At 36.5% G+C, this 21,647-nt stretch overlaps 1 protein-coding gene across 1 annotated transcript in view; it reads left to right on the top strand.

Annotated features, from left to right (window-relative positions):
- The window catches only part of DCDC1 (doublecortin domain containing 1), a gene marked incomplete at both ends in the record, with an annotated part of 278,965 nt that overhangs the window by 234,115 nt on the left and 23,203 nt on the right, over positions 1 to 21,647 (top strand). The window contains 7 exons of the mRNA XM_081329080.1: positions 4,020 to 4,130; positions 7,712 to 7,811; positions 9,154 to 9,289; positions 10,107 to 10,266; positions 16,239 to 16,397; positions 18,092 to 18,295; positions 19,129 to 19,243. Coding sequence (XP_081185206.1) covers positions 4,020 to 4,130; positions 7,712 to 7,811; positions 9,154 to 9,289; positions 10,107 to 10,266; positions 16,239 to 16,397; positions 18,092 to 18,295; positions 19,129 to 19,243 — 985 coding nt within the window. The remainder of the gene's footprint in view (positions 1 to 4,019; positions 4,131 to 7,711; positions 7,812 to 9,153; positions 9,290 to 10,106; positions 10,267 to 16,238; positions 16,398 to 18,091; positions 18,296 to 19,128; positions 19,244 to 21,647) is intronic.

Here is a 21,647-nt window from a genome sequence, read left to right as displayed (position 1 = left end):
TTCTGTTGGGAGATTAATCAAGCTATTAATTCTTTTTCTAGTTGGGACTCATATTTTCTCTTTCTTTAGTCATTCTATTGGAAAATGACTAATTTTGTTAGTTGGTGCCCCACAGACTCCCAAACAATACCAGCATTCTGAACATACCAAGCACATACACCATTCATTTCAACTAACTAATATAGCCTAATGCTTGTTTAGTAAACAACTGCAAACTTTTGTAAGAAAAATAAATTGACAGTAAACAGGACAAAAGGCAAGCAAAAGCAGGGATACAGTCCCAAGGGAACGGCATTTAATCAGGCTAATCTTAATTTTTCTACAGAGTAGAACTGAAAAGTAGGATATCAGACTATCTCTAGTTTGATGGAGATGATGTAGCCAACCATTTTACTTTCACTTTTGTTTCTTTCAATTCTTTTTTTCATTCATCATTTTTCCCAAGATACACCATTGACAGTACAAAAGACTGATCTGTTTAGAACTGCTCCTATCCCCTATATCCTTTACTGCTTATTTGATTTTCGTCACAAAAATCAACTCAATCTTATCCTTAGATGTATATAATATCCTTTGCTATATGTAACCATTAATAAAATCTATGCTTAAGCTATGTATCTGAAACAATATTTTTTGTATGTAGATATTCGCTAATCACCATTATTATTCATGCTTGAGTCTCAAAATGGCTGAATCATTTTTTCTAATGAAAAAGTCATTTTTTTCAGATGAATACATATATATACACACATATATACTAAAACCCCTCCTTTTTACTATTTTATTTTTACTAATAGTGATTATAATTATTATAGAGCTTTTCATGTTAAAAATTTGTACTAATATTTACTATATATAGTGGCTTTAGCTCAACATACTTTACAAAATTATCTACATTTGGGGGGATTTTTGCAGTTTGTTTACTATCTCCTTCCTTGATTCATAATTCATAATCAAATCATGATCCTTATCATGATTTTGATATACTTAGTAATTACTTTCACCTCTCAGCTTGCTTTAGAGAGTAAAACAGAATAAAATAATTCTTTCCTTTTGGAATTCCTGTTGATTGTATTAATTATACTGAAGACTATGTCTCTGTTATTCCAAAAATGGCAATTAGAAGATTTTAATTAAAACCTAAAAAAGTTAAAAATACTCTGATACTTTGTACATTTTTTAAAAAATTGATAAATGATAATTATTTTGAATTTATGTAGGTATATATAGGGGAGGAGATGATTATATATATATAAAAAACTTTCCATGATAGTTTAGTTTTAGAATTAAACAGTAATAGAAGAACAATAAGATCTATGATAAAGACTGATGCTATATTTAAGATGAAACATTTCAAATTGAACAAAACCTTTAACTTCAGTAGTAACGTATTAAAGTCTCTCATGTATAACTGAGCTGATCTCGTTGTTCAAGAATATCATACTGTAATGCCTATTTCACACTTCTTCAAACCAATAGCCACACAGTTTTTCTTTTCTTTTATTAAAATAGGAATGAAGGATACTGGGGGTACAATGTTCAAAATTTTAGCTTTCCAGAAATATTTGGGAACTATATTTCTAAAAGTTTATCTAGACATAAAGAACTTTACTTAAAATCATTTAGTTTGCCTTTTTGCTCAATAATGTCTGTAATCCTCTACTGAATCCATTTCTGTATGGAATCCTTAATTTCTAGTAGGATAGAATACTTTATAACTTTATACATATAATATACATTTATATTATCTAATATTATTGCTTTTATATCTTCATTTTATAACAGAGAACTGTGAATATTCATATATCAGTGAAAAGCTTTGATGTAAAGAATAAGTTAAATACCTCATTTCTCACATTGTTAGCAAAGATGTCACCTTTTAACCTTTCTCTTAAGCTTTTTAGAACATCTGATGCTTTTTTATAATGGTTTAATATTACTTTTTCAGACTGATTAAATACACTTCATACATCGCTGAACAATGAGTAGCATTCAGATAGGCTGTCCGCTGGGCTGCCTGCAAAAGGGATACAGTTAAAAAAATAATCTTCAAAGTAAAGTCAAGCCTGAAATTGAAATCTTTGACGCATACATCTCCTAATTAGTTCTCTCCCTGCCAGATCTAAAATGTGAATGTGCTGTTCTTAAAATTATTCAGATCTTTTTACATAGAAATTTAATGAATGGTATAAGCTTTTAAAGTTTTTTTTTCTCTAGATCTGAGACAAGATCTAAAGTTTTCCAAACTACCTTTTATAACATTTTTGAATTTCCATGTTTGGTCATCTAAAATCCTGCAGCTGGGTTTAATAGTTACATAGTTATATACATGAAAGCAGTGTGAAGGTACAATAAGACTTTTTCCCTACTGTCACTATAGCCGCAACTAAGAAGCTATTAATATTGGTACTACTTCTCTGCTCCTGGTTAACTTGAGTTTGAGTTTGAAGAGAGAATTGTGACAGAAAAATGTTCTTCTACCTTTTTCACAACATTCCAATAAGTTTATTTTAAATGTAAAAAGTTTCCCATCTCTTTGTTGGATGTAAATGTCATTTATGTATATACTTAATTTATTTAGTGTGCATGCAGAATCTGGGATTCAAACAGCTGCTTAGGCAATTAAAGCTCTTGACCAATACAGTTGAGTTTGTGTGCGTTTGCCTTTTTCCAGCTGATTTCCACATCATTTCACAAAGCCCTTTTGGATGCTTTACAATATGGAGAACCCACACCCACCCAGACACGTAAGGCACCAGAATATAAACCGACAGCAAACAGCACTCCTTACAAGCACTGATGATGTTACCTAGTTAGGGTAATGAAACATCTCCAAGGAAACAGGCAAGCTCAGAGAGCACCAAGGACCCTTCAATATGGAGAACTGTTTTGTGAGAGCTGCAAGCTCAAATTCCTCTTCAGCAGGAGGAAGGAGGACTCTGATTCTTTGGATTCCAGCTGATAAGATAGATCAGTATTTCTCAACATAGGCAACTTTAGTGTGTGGGGGTGTCAACTTCCAGAGCAAGTCCCCAACAAGTCTTGCTGGCTGGGGAATTCTGAGAATTCTACACCACACATCTTGAAGTTGCTAAGGCTGAGAAACACCGATATAGATACAAGAGATGAGTCTGTGTGGTACCTGTTTCTGTGAGCATTCGATTAAAAATTACGCTAATGAAGTTTCAATAATGAAGTAGGTGCCAAAAGGGAAGGAATTGTATGATATCATTCTTCAATTGGTCTGTTTGAAAGCACGTTTGATAGACTGTAACAGTAATTGGTGATCTATTCCCCCCCCCTCTTTTAACATAAAAAAGAATACTCTTGTTGATAGTGGTAAAAACAGCAATAACAGAATTCTTCGTAATAGCTTCCAGCCAAGTTACCAATTTTTTACCTGAGGATGTTCCTGGATGCCATTTCCGAGATGTTTTTGGGTTGGGAGACTTGATAGGTGACTCCCAGGAAAAGCTCAGTTGCTGCATCAGCTATTACCCTTGATGTCTTGTTATCAGGACTATATATTTTTCCCACTTATAAACAATGTGATCAAAAACCATTCCTATAGTAATTTAATTATATAAGACAATTGAAAAGATTTCCCGACCCAATTCATTCTTATGAATCAATTTGTTTTAATCTAAAACAGTGCTTAGACTATATTTTTCAGGTTTTCAGATATTCCTAGAGGCACCACTCAGTGTAAGTGCCTGATATTTTGTTGTTTAAATTTCCATTAATTTTAGATGCCGCTTGTGCTGCTCCCATGGGTGAAAGTGAATGGAGCTCATATTGCAGTGTCAATTCTTTTTCTAATATAAAAAAATATCAGTCTCAGGTAATTCCAGTGATACTAACAACATGACATGCGCTAGAATCAAAGAGTGAAAAATGATCTTTCTCTAGGCTGCAAAATTGCATAATTTTGTTTTTTATATTTTTATATATTTATTCACAATAAAATTTAAAAGTTATTTGGATTTCCTGTTTATATAAGATACATTGATTTACTTTAGAAATGCTGACACAGAAAAAAAACAGAAACCAAAAGGACATCAGAAGATATACACTGATACAAATTCAGAAAAGGAATTACACAACACAGAATATCAGCAGTTTCTTGAAAGGTAAATATGTCGATATTAAAAACTGTTGTTTTCCATTTGATTGTGACACATATGGTTTTTAGTGGCTTGGCATGGCTGTTGTTTTGCTGGTGTAAGTCAATAAATGCAATGAGAAAAAGGGAGAAGAAGCTCAATTCTGGTCTTGAAGGACAACTTTGTTGTCACAAGAACTGATGAGCTGACCTGGATGCTAGCCAGGCTATGCTGGGGAAAGATATAGAGATTGCAGTCCCATTGGTATATACTATAGGTGTTGGGGGTCTATAGTCCAGACGGGACACCCACCTCCTCAGTTGCTGGGTATCTGACCTAAAATTGGAAAGACAGAGGCAGAGGAGAGAAAAAGTCTATACATGGTGAACAGAGTGGCTGGAGAGACAAGTTGGAGAGAGAAATTAAGCATGGAGAGCAACCATTGATTCCTGCTCTGCAAGAGAGAAGCAAGGTCCTTGAATGGTTTCCCTGGAAAAAGGGTAGTGAAGACCCAGAGGAATAACGCTTCACTCAAGATGGTAACAGTGAACCTGGAGGGCTACAGGTAGCCTCTTCACATAAGGCCCAAGATGGGAAGGAGGAGATTCTCAAACATTGGTGAAGCCATGGTCTCTGGGTAAGGACTGGGCAAAAGACCCTAAGAGAGGTTCTTCCCTCAGTGGAGAAGCAGTAGGTGTTTGCTTCAGCAGATTGAGGAGAAGGTCAAGCTGTGGTAAGCACTCTACAGTATAAATCCAGTCCATTCCTTTCTTTTCACTCTCTTTTTTCTTCATAAGCCCTCCAAATGGGGGAGGAAGCAAGGTTGCTCAAAGAAGATGGTTTCTAGGAGGGACACTTAGGAACAAATCTAACACCAGGATTGTATTGTACATACCTGTTGTAAATAGCTTCACTGTAAATGGTAAAAAGCATAAAAGCCTCCACTGTCGTGTTTTCTGCCTGTTGTCATCCTTGCAAAGCAAAATGTATCTCCAGTTCAAAAAGAACCCTGTGACATTGTGTCATTGATATTCACCATTAATATATTAGAATGATGAGGGACCATTACAATTGTTTAATTTACAAAATAGGCTATCCAAGTTTTTATCTTTGTTGCTTGTCATTTATTCAATGTTATCAGATTTCATTGCACATTTAGAGATATGAAAGTCAGTCAATGATGCTTGAAATATAAGCTTAGGTTGTCCCAAATGTGCTTTTTTCAAGAGGCAACTGGACTTTCTTTGTTTTTCCTTAAAGACATTTTGTTTCTCGTCCAAGAAGCTTCTTCAGTTCTTCTTCAGTTCTGAAGAAGCTTCTTGGATGTGAAACATGAACCATAACCTGGATGACTGAGAATCTACATAGACATAAATGTAGGTCACTTCTACACATAGCCATTGTTCTATTGTTCTCTCCAACTAACCAAAATAAAAATGCCCCCCCAAAAAAACAAATATTCAATCAATGGCCCATATACTTGTTCATTTTTATAATTTGTTAAATATTGCATAGTCTGAGTTATTTACATATTCCTTACTTAGGAATTTTCTAAAATATCCCAGCAATTGTAATAAGGGGGAGCTACAAGCAATTATAAAGTCATTATACTGCATTTTACAAAAAACAATATGCATAAAAGCATGGAAGGTGAACCCTTAAAGTGAGAGGAGAGTCTGGTCTAAGCCTAAATCCTGGGAGGTGAGATAAGGTTGCATTTGCAGTCCAGGCCACCATGATAGGTCAGTACCCTGATCTTCCAACTCTTGTTTAGATTTTAATTTCCCATCTGTATTCAGAATATCCTTATATGTGAAGATTTTCTCAGATTTAACTAAATTTGGGTGCACAAATGCTTCCATCGTTGATACCCATCCTGGGATTTTCGTATAGATTTTTGGTTTTATCTTTTCCCATACAGATAATAGTGCATTTCTTATATAGTGGTTTTGGAAATATCTATGGATTTTATTCTTTTCATACCATAGAAATGTGTGCCACCCAAGTTGCAAGTCATGTCCTTCTAAATATAACAATCTTTTATTTCTTAGGGTTATCCATTCTTTTAGCCATGTTATAGCACATGCTTGGTAGTATAAAACCCAATCCAGTAATCCAAATCCTTCGTTTTCTTTAGCTTCTTGTAGCATTTTCCGTTTAATTCTAGGTTTCCTTTCTTGCCATATGAACTTCGAGATCAGTGTATTCAGATCATCAAAAAACTTCTTTTCTATTTTTATAGGTATCATTTAGAATAGAAAGAGGAGTTTTGGTAAAATATTTATTTTCATGGTAGCTATTCTTCCTAACACTGATAGTTGTAAATTTTTCCATTTTTCCAAATCTAATTTTATTTGATTTAGTAATTTTATATAATTGTCTTCTTTTATCTTTGCCTATCTTGCTGTTAAATATATTCCCAAATATTTAACTTTAACTATTTGTAACTATATTTTTTCTGACAGTTTTTTTTGCTTATCTGTAAGGTTTTTAACTATAACTTTGGTGTTTTTTTCTCTCTGTTTATCTTCAAACCTTCTACTTCTCCAAATTCTTCTATCCTTTTCAATAGTTTAGAAGTTGTCTCCAACTGTTTTTCTAGAATAAATACCAGGTCATCCTCAAAGGCTTGTAGTTTATAGCTTTCACCTTTTATCTCCATTCCTTTAATTTCTGGTTCTTGTCTGATATTTCTATTGAGAACTTCCAAAGTTAGTATAAATAACAAAGGCGTTATACTGCATTTTTTAAACAACTTGTGTAAAAGCATGGAAAGTAAATCTTAAAGAGAGAGGAGAGTCTGGCCTAAACCTAAGTCCTGGGAGGTGAGATAAGGTGAGGCAGAACTTCCCACCAACAGGAACTGGCACTCTCATTCTACTTGAGGGTGTTCATAATTTCCCATCATCTTCAAGTTCAGGTCCAAAGAAATGAATCAGTTTAGCTGCAAATCGTGTGGGATTACACAAGTGATTTGGGAGTATCCAATGTGTATACAAAGTCCTCCCAAGCTTTTTAGTCCTTCCATTAAGGTATTATGCAAATGCCACCTATTTTTACCTCTGCCTGACAGTGGCGGCAACAATGACAACTTCTTATTAATTGAGAACTCCTAGCCACAGTAAGATGTCTGCATAGGTGCAGAATAGAAAAAATGGGCTTGTATTAAAATGCAGCTGTTAAATATGGCAATACAGCTTTAGAAGCAAGAGTCACATAGAAAGTATCAACGTCTTCAGTGTTTATTCACAAATAAATGGTACCATTTGGCGGAAGAGCAAATGCTCTTTGAAACTGTGTTTCTCATTCTGCAAGGATTGTACAGTTGAGGGATTACTAGTCTTGGAATTGCTCCCTGTGGATGAGAGGTCTGTTCCCAGATCTGAAACTATTTTCGCTTTAACAGAATAAGGGCTCCCTTGAGATGTTTGGACTTATGGTTCTTAAGTTCGGAAAAGGGTGAGTTACCCTTTGGATATAACAGTGCTAGGTTAATTGATATTTCTAATGAGGAATACAGTTATCCTGATGTAACATTCCATTTCTATTCCATCAAGTGTTGAAGGCTTAATGCAAACATTACATGCATGCTTTCCTTTGTTAAAAAGGTGTACCACAGCGCTGAATTTGCCCTTTGCTGCAAGGAGGCTGTTCACTGAAAAAGGAGTGGAACTCTTTGTTTTGAAAGACTTGGAGAAGGATCAGCTGGTAAGAAAAATAAAAAACGTTCTTCAAAAAATATTTTCCCGATAAAATTAGTATGGTTTAAATAGGATTTCCTGCCTTTCATTCAATCCATGCATTGGAATTTTTAGGCTTACTTTCTTCTGTTTGGTTCACATCATTTGGGCACAATTGCAGGCGAACAAGTCAGCAAAATCTAGTTATATTATGCCAGCAGATGGCCATTAGAATGGATTTTTTTTAAATAACAACTAGTTTTCTATATTAAATCAAAATCAGGTCAGAAGGGTTACAGAATAATCTGGCATAGACCTGCAGTAAGGAATTAGCTGGTGCAAGGATTTGTGCTGTTGTTTAACTTTAGGTAATGTAATGGATCTCAGGTTGTGGTTTGGAACTTTTAATGAAGTATGACATACATTAAAAAGGGATGCTTGTACAGGTCTACCTGTACTATTTTGGTACTTTTTTTTCTTGATACTTTTTTTCTTGATACTTTTTTTTTCTTGATACCCATTTCAGTGGTGGGATTCAGCTAGTTCGCACCACTTCAGCAGAATGGGTAGCTAATTTTTTGTTGCCCAGGCCCAGAATGGACTTCCAGAAGCAGCATCCACACTGAGAACATGTTGTTCACATATTTGAATACCACTGACCCATTCCATGGTTGCCTAATACGTCAGCAAATTTATTTCAGTATTTATTGTATTACAATTTAGCTCAGGCACTGTTATACTGTTACCGAAAAATTCATAGTTTTATTGACTATAACCCTTAACAATAAAGACAAATGAATTATCTGTCCCTGTATTTGTTTTGTCACTTGTTACTTCAGAAATTTTTTTCTATGGTTTCATGTATTTTCTTGTCTTTTAATGCAAATAAAATTTTGCTGATCCGTATACTGTCTGGGAAATTTATTTTATTTTTTGCTGAGGATTTAGAATAATGTTTTGCAGATTTCTGTTCAGGAAGGCAAACTTATTTTTCATTTTCACTTGTATTATGCTCAACTACTAGTAGACCTTCCACGTGGATCTTCTGCGGAAGACTTATAGACCATTTAGCTTTAAAGTATTGTCAATACAGCAAGATAATTGTGGCAAGCCTGGACTTTTAGTAAGAACTTGGACTTGTGTTAAATAATTTACAAGATAATTTTGGGAAAGGCACTATTGCATATTATTGCATTAATAAGAATGTTTGTTACTATGTTATAGAAATATAATTATATATTCTGCAGAAATACATATTGATTCTGTGAGCATATTTGAATTCATGCATCAGAAAAGAAAATGCATGAATTTATTTTTAAAAATGAAATATGAATGTGAACCACATTCAGTTCTCATTTTTTTTAAAACAGCTTTACATATCATGTGGAGAGCAATGGATTGATCCACAGTGGACTACAACTCAGCATAAGAAACGTCTCCAATGTAATAATTTAACATCTGATATAATGGCTATGCGTGCATACTGTGTCATGAGGAACCCCAAAAGTGAGCACATTACTTTCTATGCTTTGTTAAAAAGACTGTATATAATGACAGCTAGCTAATATTAGGCATTTACCACCTGAATGGAAATCATTGGCTGACCCCTTTGTCCCATGTTGGGTTTCATGTGAGTCATGCTTGGAATCAGGGAATTAGAATGTCAAAGAATAATGCATTATGCAGGTCCACCAGAAAACATGAGGAATTTAAATGTTTTTTCCTTATCACACTATAGGAGATCAGTCAGATCAATGGATCTGGTAGCATACGTTCACAGTAAATAGGAAGAAAGTTGTGCTTTGGAGTACACACAGTCTCCTTCAATTTGTCCAAGAAAACCTGGTATCCCATGACTCATGTTCCAAGCTTTTTCACTAACTCTTTCCTCATTGGCCAGGTAGGCACTGTCAATGAGATATGGTCTATGCTTCCAGATTCTGTTATGGAAAGCCTTACTTTTTAAACTACTTTTTCATTGCTGATTTTTCCCCCCTCGAAAGGCTAAGTAAACAAGAGCAAACTCAATGGTGTTTTCATGACCCACTTGATTAGACGGAATTAGAATAATCCTTTTGAAAACTGGGTCAGTTTTAGGCAAAAACTTCCATGGAAATTAGATCAATAGTTCAGTTTACAATACTCCCTTTTTGGTGTTCAGTGATCCAGAAAATAGGTGTGGGTGTTTATAGGTTAAAGGTTTAAAAATGTTCTTTTTTTCTGCTGGAAATCTGACTTTAGATGATATTCTTATAAATTATTGATGATAGATAAGAAGACTCATCTGTAACTTGTTTTAAATAAGTTTGAATTCATTTTCCAGATTTTGTTTTGCAAGCCAAGAATGACATTGTTGTTGGTGCTAAACTTTCTGTTGCAAGAGCTGTAGTGGAATTTGAAGAAAAAAAGGGTGTCGAAGAGCCAGAGAAAGAAAAATGTGAAAAAAGCATTGAAAAAATAAAAGATGACCCAGATAAACATCTGTAAGTGGCCCAAAGTAATACCTTCATTTTTTTATAAGTTTTCAGAAACTGTTTACGTTGCCTTCTTCCTGGGGCTGAGAAAAAGTGACTAGCCCAAAATTATCCAGCTGGCTTGGTGCCTCAGCAGGACTAGAATTAATGGTCTCTTAATTTCTAGGCAGACCCCTTAACCATTACACCAAACTGGCCCTCATAATAGTGAACAGCTCTACTAAATATAATCAAGACATATGAAATCAAGGTGTTCTTTCTTCCTCTAATCAAGCTGACTGGAAAAAAGTATTAGAATGCACAGAATCATAATGCACAATACACCTCATGTGTCCTCACATGATGCATTAATCTGTGGAATTCACAGTGATGGCCACCAACGTGCTTAGCTCTAAAATGGATGACATAAATTAATCAAGAATAGGTTTATTGATTACTATTAGCCTTGATTTTCTGGGTTGAATACAGCATTAATATACCTCTGAATACCAGAGAACAATAGCAGAAGAGGAATGTATGTTTATTTCCTGCCTGCTGAGACCCCAGAGGCATCTGGTTAGCCATGGAAGAAACAAAATTCTGGTTTAAGATGGGCTATTATGTTCTTAATGAGATTTTAAATAGCCTCACCTCAGCACTGTTCAATGTTACAAATTATCTCCCACTTATATTTAGCACCCACATTTTTTTTTAAAAAAAAGTAAGATCGCTCAAAGTCAAAAGCTACCAGTGGAAGTAGAATAGCTCTAACTAAAATAAAAATAAATGGAATGGCTTGAACTTCTGGATCTGCCTGCTGGAAGGTTTTCTGAGGGAGAAGACATGTCTTTTTATGTGCTGAGAGAATATTTTCTTAGAAGGCAAGCGTATCTGTTGTGTTGACTGTATTTTCATATTCAGAGATATATCCTGATGCAACAGTATACGATCTGCTGTTTCACTTTTTTGTAATTTTCTGTAAAACAGTTTTGTGGTACATTCTGTTAAGAACTGGTATAACTCTTACCACATAAATTAAAAACATTTTGTTCTTTATTCAACATTGAAATTATCTTCTTTTTTCAAATGATATTTGTATTTTATAGATAGCGCATAAATATAAATGCTCCATATATTCATTTTTATCATGACTCCATGAAAGAAATGCACTTTATGTGATGGAACTTTTGTTGTTCATGATTGATACAAAAACCTACAATCTGTTTGGCCAAAGTTCACAAAGGGAATGAAAGCCAGAATGTATATATTTGAAGAATGATTGATTAACCTACCAGCACCTCCTTGCCCACTTTCTGTTATTTTTTGTGCACCGCCACAGTGGAAGAATGCTGAAAGTGGAAAGTAGAATACTAATGAAAATACCAGTATATAGACATATTGCATTAATTCTGTTGCACAATAGATGGCACTGTTGTTTTCTAAAATATTTAAAAAGTTCCCCAGTATTAGAAATAATCCTCCTAGAAATGCTATGCCATTTCTAACTTATAGAGAGTATTTGCTATCTTAGATATATTAATACCAAGACTATACATAATACTTCACTGATGATGAAGTACTTCATTTTGGTGTCATTGTATATAACACATTATCTTGATCTATTCAACCTAAAGATTTGATTATTACACTGTGAATGTTACAAGTGGGCATATTTCTCCAAAGCTCTGGATTTATTTATTTATTTATTTATTTATTTGTTTGTTTGTTTGTTTGTTTGTTTGTTTAATCCTCCATTCATCTCAACTAAAGGATTCTGTAATTTTTGTCTCTTGCACAAAAAGCAGCAAGTCCCCACTGCTTTAACATACTATATTGGGGTGCTTTTAAAAACAACTTGGAAGCTGCAAATAGTCCACAGTGCAGCTATCCATGTAAACACAAAAACCTGTCCTTGGGTTGTACTACAGGTCCTTCACTGGCTATCAGTAAGATACTTGGGCACAATTTAAAAGTGCTAATTCTAACCTATATCTTCAGAACTGCACTTTCCGCCTAGAATAGGCCCAGTTTACATAGTTTTTTGGGGAGAAGCAGCTTGGGAGACAAGGGGGTCAAGGCCAGGAAGCACTGCTTGTGGGTGGCCCTTTGGAATGTCCTCCCAGTTGAAATTAGATTCTTCCTCATTCTTCCTTCCTCACTGCTTTCTGCAATCAGCTTATTATCAAGAACTATTGCCATTTTTTTTGCCTTTTTGCAATCTCAGCTATCATTCCAAGAGAGTTACTGTATTCTGGAACAGATTTTGGTGCTCATAGGTAGATGTAGGGGAAGGAAGAATGAATAAAGATGTCCTTCCACATTTCATACAACTCCATATCCAATCAATGAAACATACACAGTTTAAAAAACAAAAGAAGTCGGATGTGGCTTTTGGAATATTATTTCCATAATAAGGCTTCACTTCCCCCCCCCCCAACTGTCAGGTTTGGAAGGTTGAGCACATTCAATTAAATTTCAACAGAAGAAAAGGTGGGTGTTTTAATATATAGATTGCAACTCTGTGAATATTACCACTATAACTAAGTTGAATACTGTACTGCAGTTGGCCAAAAATCCATATCCTAGTATTTGAGGGGGGGAAAACACAGCATACTGAAGGCATCAAGTAATTTGCAGATCTAATGATATTGAAGATCACCCCTCTCTAATTTATTTTTGTGGAGGGAAAAAATATGACTGTACAGAAAGGTATTTGGGGACAAGTAAGATCATGCTATTCCTGAATAGTGGCACCTGGAATTGATTTATTACAATTAGATTAATTTATTCATGCTTTTAATACAGTAATCTGCCTCCAAAAATGAAGGAGCATTTAATTGCAGAAATAAACCAATTATGTGTTTTAACATTAATGTTTTGAATGTCATATTTTAAATTCTGTTTTTTAGTTCTCTTGTGGAGACCTTGGTGCTCTCTGAGCTTGGTTGCTTGCAGACCTTTCACTGCCTAACTAGGTGACATCGTTAGTGCTAGTGAGGGTGGGATTTGCTGCTTAATTATCTTCATTAATTTGCAGAGCCACTTTGTTTCTTAAATAGACAATTAAAGATTTAAATCTTTTATATTAATATATTTATACTTAATATGTTTAATATAACAAATATTTAAGCATTAAGTGTTTTAAATCAACAATAAAATTTTATTAATACATAATTAATACATTAATACATCTAGAGATATGCTTATAATATATTTCATACACATATGCCCATAAATTTAACAATGCATAACTTCCAAAAGAAAAGTTCCATAGTGTATTTCTAGTTGTCATAGTTCAGGGGTGTCAAACTCGCCATGTCATGTGACATGTCATGACATATCACAACTTTTTCCCCTTGCCAGAACCGGGGTGAGCGCGGCTTCCATGTGATGCTGGCAGTTGGACACCTCTGGCATAGTTGACATAGCTTACAATTAATATTAGAAAAAACATTTTCTGCTACAAGAAGCATCCCACTTTCTAGCTATTCTCAGGGAGCCTACCCCCTAGCACATCCCAGTTTTTTATCTGTGCTTGGATGTAGCTTGCAAAATATGCTTTGCCCTACTTGTCTAAATTTAATTAATTTAATTTAATTTAATAATTTGACTTCTATACCGCCCTTCTCCCGAAGGACTCAGGGCGGTGAACAGGGCAATACACAATAAAAATCAAGTACAAAAATTAAAAAACCATTAAACATCATGCCCATAAAATCAATACATATTAAGTTAAAAACTAATTTTAAAAACCCAACCCCATCCCATCAGATCAGGCCAGCTTGTTCGAAAAAGAATGTTTTAAGATCGCGCCAGAAGGAGCGAAGGTCGGGGGCCGTCCGGAGCTCAACCGGTAAGCGGTTCCAGAGGTCTGGCGCGCCCACAGAGAACGCTCTCCCCCTGGGGGTCACCAATCGGCATTCTTTGATCGGCGGCACCCTGAGGAGGCCCTCTCTGTGGGAGCGCACTGGACGGAGGGAAGTTGACGCCGGTCGCAGGTGTTGCCGTAGGTAATCCGGACCCATGCCATGAAGGGCTTTGTAAGTCATAACTAACACCTTGAACCTCACCCGGAGAGCAACCGGTAGCCAATGCAGCTCGCGGAGCAAAGGTGTAACATGGGAGTATCGGGAAACTCCCAAGACGACTCGCGCGGCTGCATTCTGCACCAGCTGGAGTCTCCGGGTGGACCTCAAGGGCAGCCCCATGTAGAGAGCATTACAGTAGTCTAGACGAGAGGTCACGAGCGCATGAGTGACTGTGCGCAAGGCATCCCGGTCTAGATAGGGCCGCAACTGGCGCACCAGGCGAACCTGGGCAAAGGCCCCCCTAGTCACAGCTCCAATATGCTCTTCCAAAGAGAGCTGTGAGTCTAGAAGGACCCCCAAGTTGCGGGCCCTATCTACGGGGGGTAATAGTTCACCCCCCATGGCCAATGATGGAATAATCGGAATTTCCCGGGATGCCGGCACGAACAGCCACTCAGTCTTGTCAGGGTTGAGTCGAAGCCTGTTCCTCCCCATCCAGACCCGGACCGCCTCCAGGCAACGGGACATCACGTCGAGGGCATCACTGGGGTGGTTTGGGGTCGAAATAAAAAGCTGGGTATCATCAGCATATTGGTGATACCCAACTCCAAAACCACGAATGATCTCACCCAGCGGCTTCATATAGATGTTGAACAGGAGAGGCGAGAGAACTGATCCCTGAGGAACTCCACAAATGAGAGGTCTCAGGGTCGATCTCTGCCCCCCTGCTAACACCGACTGCGAACGTCCCAGGAGGTAAGAGGAGAACCACTGGAGAACTGTGCCTCCCACTCCTAACCCCCTGAGACGTCGCAGCAGGATACCATGGTCGATGGTATCAAAAGCCGCTGAGAGGTCTAAAAGGACTAGGACAGAGGAACAACCCCTGTCCCGAGCCCGCCAGAGATCATTCACCAGCGCGACCAATGCCGTCTCCGTGCTGTACCCGGGCCTGAAACCCGATTGGTACGGGTCTAGGTAGTCTTCAAGCAGACTGATGCTGGCTAATAAACCTTAATACATTTTAACTAAAAAATATTTCTTGAAGAATCTGTTTTTCTGAGTCAATCAGAGATATAGCTTTTTTGGGGGGGGGTGCTGTCATCTTCAATGGATTCCATTCTGAAGAATAATTCAAATCACATAGATTTGCTGTTGTAAATCATCATTGTATTTATTTGCATTATTGATACTGGTTCAATTTTACTTCACCCTATTGTTTTCAGCACTCCTTTCTTCTGTCTCGTATTATGGGAATAAACTTTAACCCTTCTATGAAGTAAAAACGGTCTATGATGGTATATGTATTACAAAGATTTCTTATTTTAAGATACAACACCATTGTTTTAAATTATAAGTAATTGAGCTTACTAAAGGTAGAAGTGTCCTAGAACTTTTCTTCCTTTCCTTTCCTTTCCTTTCCTTTCCTTTCCTTTCCTTTCCTTTCCTTTCCTTTCCTTTCCTTTCCTTTCCTTTCCTTTCCTTTCCTTTCCTTTCCTTTCCTTTCCTTATTTCTCTTTTCAATCCTACCTTTATTTTCTCTCTAAAATATAGGAGTAAGAGCTAGTGCTAATCTTAATGGTCAAGACAATCTAAACAAATGGTTTGTGTATGATAGAATGAAAGCACATAGGCTTACAATCTTCTTTGCTGAATACCATCACTGATAGTCTTAGAAACTGTACATGAATAAGTCTTAACTATTACACTGTTTTAGATCTGTTATCCAAATGACATTGGCCATTGTCTCCCATGGGGTTTATTTGTCATTCATTTCAATGAATTTAAGACATGTAATTAAATATTTCAGTCCAAGGATTTATGAAACTCAAATTCTCATTAATAGTAGAATAAACAGTGTAACACTTTAACGTGGTATGCTCTTTTGGAAACTCAGTTTTAATCAATGGCTCAAATCTCTGAAAAAAATCACTGGTAATAAGTGAGCCTTGGTGGTTCTCTATATCTTTCCAGAAATTCACACATACGGTCACATCTTAAAACAGAAGCACATCATAGGTCTACAAAATATGCGTGGCAGCAAATTTCCTATGATTTTGATGAGGACTACAACATTCAGAAGGAAAAAGCTGAGCAGTTTTTTGAAGATGCAGAGTTATATAAAAAATACAGGTCAGTTATTTATACTTGCATATAGTGAATTAATTTTATTCCTTTTATATCTTTTTATTATTACATTTTAAAAATTACACATAACACAATTATAAGGATACCATCTTTTAATAAGAAGGCACCAACTAAAAGAGTGTTTCTGATATAATTGTCCTTGTATCAAACCTGCTCAGATTATATTAAACTAAAACTGTGTTCTAGGTTGATAATTATCTACTAAAAATTATAATGTCAGTTTGAAAGTTAAATTCTTATTATAATGATTTCAGCTCTACAGATAGTCCTTGACTTACAACCATCATTTAGTCACCATTCAAAGTTTCAACGGCACTGGAAAAAGTGACTTATGACCAGTTTTCACACTTACGACCATTACAGAAACCCCAAGGTCACATGATCAAAATTTGGGCACTTGGCAACTGGCATGTATTTATGACAGTTGCACTCTCCTGGGGTCATAAGAGTACCATTTGTAACCTTCTCAGCTGGCCTCTGACAGCAAAGTCAATGTGAGAAGCCAGATTCACTTAATGGCTACCTCATTTACTTAACAACTTAACAACTGCAGCAAAAAGGCATAAAATGGGGCAAAACTCACTTAACAACTGCCTTGGTTATCAACATAAATTTTAAGCTCAACTGTGGTCATAGGTTGAGGACTACCCGTACTCTGATGCAATTCTGTTTCAAAATTAAATCTTAATAAACAGTTAAGACATTCCCTACATAATGAGAAATAGCTGAAAGTCTAGCACTTTATTCTACCACTATTCTGAGCAGATATTTACTAACCTCACCGATGACATTAAGTCAGATCTGAACACCTGAATTAGTAGAATACTGAGATACCGTAGCCTTATATATCTGGCAAGTGTTAAATCCAGCAAATGAGAAAAACCCATCCCTCAACCCACTCCCTGTTTACTAAATGCAATGAGCAAGGGAATCAGTTTTCTCTTTTTATTTGAAGGTAATAGGGTTGCTTTCTGCAGGTATCTCAGCTTCAGATTCTTAATAATTAATACGGTTCTGATGCGGCTATGAAAAAGTGGACTTTGTAATATCTCAAAATGGGGAAAAAAACTCCTAAGATATAGTCCTGTAAAAGACAATAAGGAAAACAAAATTGCATAAAATCTAAAGGAAGGATTAACAAGTAATGTGATATAATGTCTTTAGAGTTCCATTATTTCATATTTCACAAGAGTTTGAGGTCTTCTTTATTTCTTTGCCAGCTCAGTATAGTGTACTAGAGTAATTATTTTAAAAATCAATGCAAGCTATAAAGAGTTTGTGCCTGTATCCAGATGTCTTTGTTTGTTGGCACATTTCATATATAGTAAATATGGTGGAACATAATATTACCCCTAGAAAGGTGGCATTTACTCCTGTCAGCTGTACATAAAACTGTTTTATAAATTCAGTAAATTTATGCCTTTCTCAGGATCATAGAGTTGGAAAGAACCATTTGGATCATTCAGCTTGATGCAGAAATCCAAATTAAAGAGAGATTTAGTCTGTCTCGTTTTAGGCTTTTCATTCCACATCTTCATATAGCCACCTATCTAGTTTTTCCCAACATCTGTGCCCAGTTCCTTTGAAATCTGATTCAGTTTTGATTTCACACATTTGTTGCTCTTAGCATATAATGTAGTATGTATATAGGAGGCATTTATTTTTGTTGGTCTTCTTAGGCATCAGCCAAAATTGGCTGAAGAATTCCAGAAAGCCCATCATCAACACTTTGAATATAAAAATGGGAAGATCATCAATTGCAGCTTTCCAAATCTTGTACTGGGTGTGGAGAATACTGATCTTCATTCTGGTACTGAAGTGGTTTTGTTGGAAAAGAAGTGTGATGATGTCAAGCAACATTGGGTATGGAAAGAGGAAAGCAGGTACATTTCTATGTATTAGAAATGAGATGGAACATCCAGCCTTACAGCATCCCCAGAAGAACCTTCAGTCACATTTTCCATTTGACTTATTCTTGAATAATGCCCGTGGCCTGTTTCTTCTTCAGTTGAATTCTGATGTTATCAGAAGTTTCTCAAAATGAAAGCTCAGATAAATGGATTTTAAAAAGACACAGTTATAATCTATAGTTAGTGCAGGTTCGCATCCCACCAGGCTCAAGGTTGACTCAGCCTTCCATCCTTCCGAGGTAGGTAAAATGAGGACCCAGATTGTTGGGGGCAATAAGCTGACTTTGTAATAATGTCGCTTGGGGGTGTGTGTGAAAGCCCTAACAAGCAGGCATATACATAGAATGAAGGCTACTGCTAAGCTTGTAAGCCGCCCTGAGTCTTCGGAGAAGGGCGGGATATAAATGTAATAAAAAAATAAAAATAAATAAATAAGTTACCAAAGCCTCACATTTTCATTTTAAATAACTACTTTTTGTCATAATTTTGGCAAAACCTCCTATTTACATATGCTATAGTAATATACAGTTAGATATCTAGAATGGCCATATATTTTTTCCTTCTGTATCCTTCTGTCCAATGTCTGTCCTTTTCCTGTTGTCTCCTTGCATCGTTATAGATTAGGGGCAAATCCTCCATTATGCTATTGTCATCCCTTCACTAATCTCTCTGGCAGATGCAATAGATAGAATATAAACCTCCTGAGCTGTATACAAAACATCCTGTGATAAAATGGAAATAAATTTATCTGTCATGATTTTAAAACATAATGCTTCATCATTTCAGACTCAGACTTTTGTTTGTAGGTCCTTTCATCTTGCAATTGATCCAGATCTAGTGCTCGCAGTATCAATGCCCATTGTACTGAATGGATGTCCAAAATTTCCACTGGAAATACAAGGGAGTCCTATTATCCTTCAGGTTAGTAGCATTATTTGTTATATATTGTCATCAAATATAGCAAATTATTATTTTAAATCCAGAAGTTGCAGTTTTATATCGACTATCTGTAAAAATAAAATCATTCCTATATTCTTATCATTCAGTAGCTGAGTTAAATAACTTTGTCTTCTCCAGACGTTTTGCATTACAAAGTTACTAGACATAAAAATACCTGTCGCCTAAGTTGTTTACTTCTCTAATAAAGAGCATGTTTAATTATTCACATTACTCTGAGCTCAAATGAGAAATTGGTTTTAATTTTCTTTTAACATTGCTATGAAGTCTTTGTATTCCTGCAGATTAGCTTCTATAACATCAACTTGCTATCAGTTCTTTTTTGTTCTCTTTTTGTCTGGACATTCCTTGTCTGCTGCCACCGGGCTGACTCCTCATCCTTTTTACATCAGTGGCAGCTTCTGTAACAGAGGCTCCTTGTCCAGCTAGCTGTTTGGAGAAACTATGACAGAATGCTGCCCTTATATAATTTTAGATCGTTTTCTGTTATCCAATCACATAGCAGTTATGGGAGTGGCTGAGAAATATTCTAGGGCATATTTTGAAAACCTCTTTTTCTGGATTTATGCACAGTCAAAAATTCAGAGCTTATCTGTGTGTTCTAGGCTTGATGGAAAGCCCATCTTTAATATTTTAGTCCTTTCTCTGTTATTTAATTTTATTTTTTTGCATAGGGTTTCCGTCTGATATAAAAATTCATATTGTTTTCTGGATCTACTTTTAATCCATACAATGCTTGATAGTCCAAGTGCTTAAAAAGTAGATACCGTGTTTCCCCCCAAAATAAGCCCTAGCTTGATTTTTTTGTTATTGGGCCTAACATAAGCCCTGCCTCAAAAATAAGCCCTAGTTTTGGGGAGAGACATACACGTAAAAATCAAGCTAGGGTGGGGGTGGGGGAGTAGAGCTGCCCCACGTGCCCTGCACCTTTTTACCATTGTAACCAGGCCTCCCATGCCCCGATATCTGCCTCGCCTTGCCAGCCCTCTTCTTCTGCAGCCTCTCACCGCTGCTTGCGCCCATCACACCCGGCCTCCATTTTGCTCTGGATTGATGCACGTGGCACCCCCCAGCCTCCATTTCGCCATCAGAGGTCTTCAGGAAAGGCCTCTGCAGCCAAGCTCCAAGCTCCGGATTGATGCTATGGAGGTTGAGGGGGTACTGCACATGTCAATACAGAGCTCGGTTCTCAGCTGCAGAGGTCTTTCGTGAAGGCATCTGACAGCAAAATGGAGGCCAGGGGTGATGCGCAAAAGTGGCGATGATCAGCCGCAGAAGAAGTGGGCTGGCTGGGCAGGACTGTGAGGTGAGACAGGGGAAAAGACATCCCCCGAAAGTAAAACCTGGTGCCTCTTTTGGAGGGAAAAAAAACAGATCTCATTTTTGGAGAAATGCGGTAGCAACACAGAATGAACAGAGTACATTCAATCTGTTATCAGATATCTGTAGAGGTTAAAAATTTCCAAAGTCTAGACCCATTGTGTAATCTATTGAAGTGGTCTTTATAGTATTCACTAGATATAACTATATCATGTTAATCTGTATCTCATCAAAGTATAAGACAAAAATCATATAAACTGACACCTAATACAAGGGTAGCCAACCCCTGACCCAGATCATGCAAGTGTGGGATAAAGGCAGTGTGCAAAACCATGCCATGGAACTGGTCCCTGGTGCCCAAAAGGTTGGAGGCCACTCAGTAGTGGGATTCAAATATGTGAATAACCAGTTCTCTATGTGGATGCCGCTTCCGGAAGTCCATTCTAGGCCTGGGCAACAAAAAATTAGCTACCGGTTCTGCCCAAGTGGTGTGAACTGGCTGAATCCCACTACTGAGGCCACTGATCTAACACTGGTTACATATTCTAGTCCTGCAAATCAGTACTGATAGAGGATAAAATATAGACGGGAAGAAATATATACCTAACAGAGGTGTGTCTGTGAATCACTTTTTTCTCTGCTTATCATTTCTGTGTTATGATACTTTAGGCTGTAGGCATAAAGGATCCAGAGATGATGGAACAGTACTTGGCAAATTTTGTTTTCCCCTTTTCCTAGACACATACTACACATTTTATTCTGAAAGTTAACTTTAGGGGATTCTTCATATTATATTTTAAAATATCATCTGGTTGTGATTGCTTTCTCGATGGGCTTGTTTTATGCAGAGTTTGAAGATGATAATTTGGAGAAGTGGGAAAAAGTGATATGGCAGATGTTTTTCTTATATTTGGAGTTATTCCGTGCCTAGTTCCTTAGAGCTGAAGGTTAAATAAATTAGGTTAACTGGAATTCAAATGGATGGTAGAGAGTACAGAACAGGATTTTTTTACAGTTATTAATAATGGCTTCATTGTGAGCATTCCAT

This window comes from Vipera berus (assembly GCF_964194415.1).
Source record: "Vipera berus genome assembly, chromosome: 1".
NCBI classification, from domain to species: Eukaryota; Metazoa; Chordata; class Lepidosauria; order Squamata; family Viperidae; genus Vipera; species Vipera berus.
Note: the sequence above shows the minus strand (reverse complement) of the source record. Positions and strands in the feature narration are given on the sequence as shown.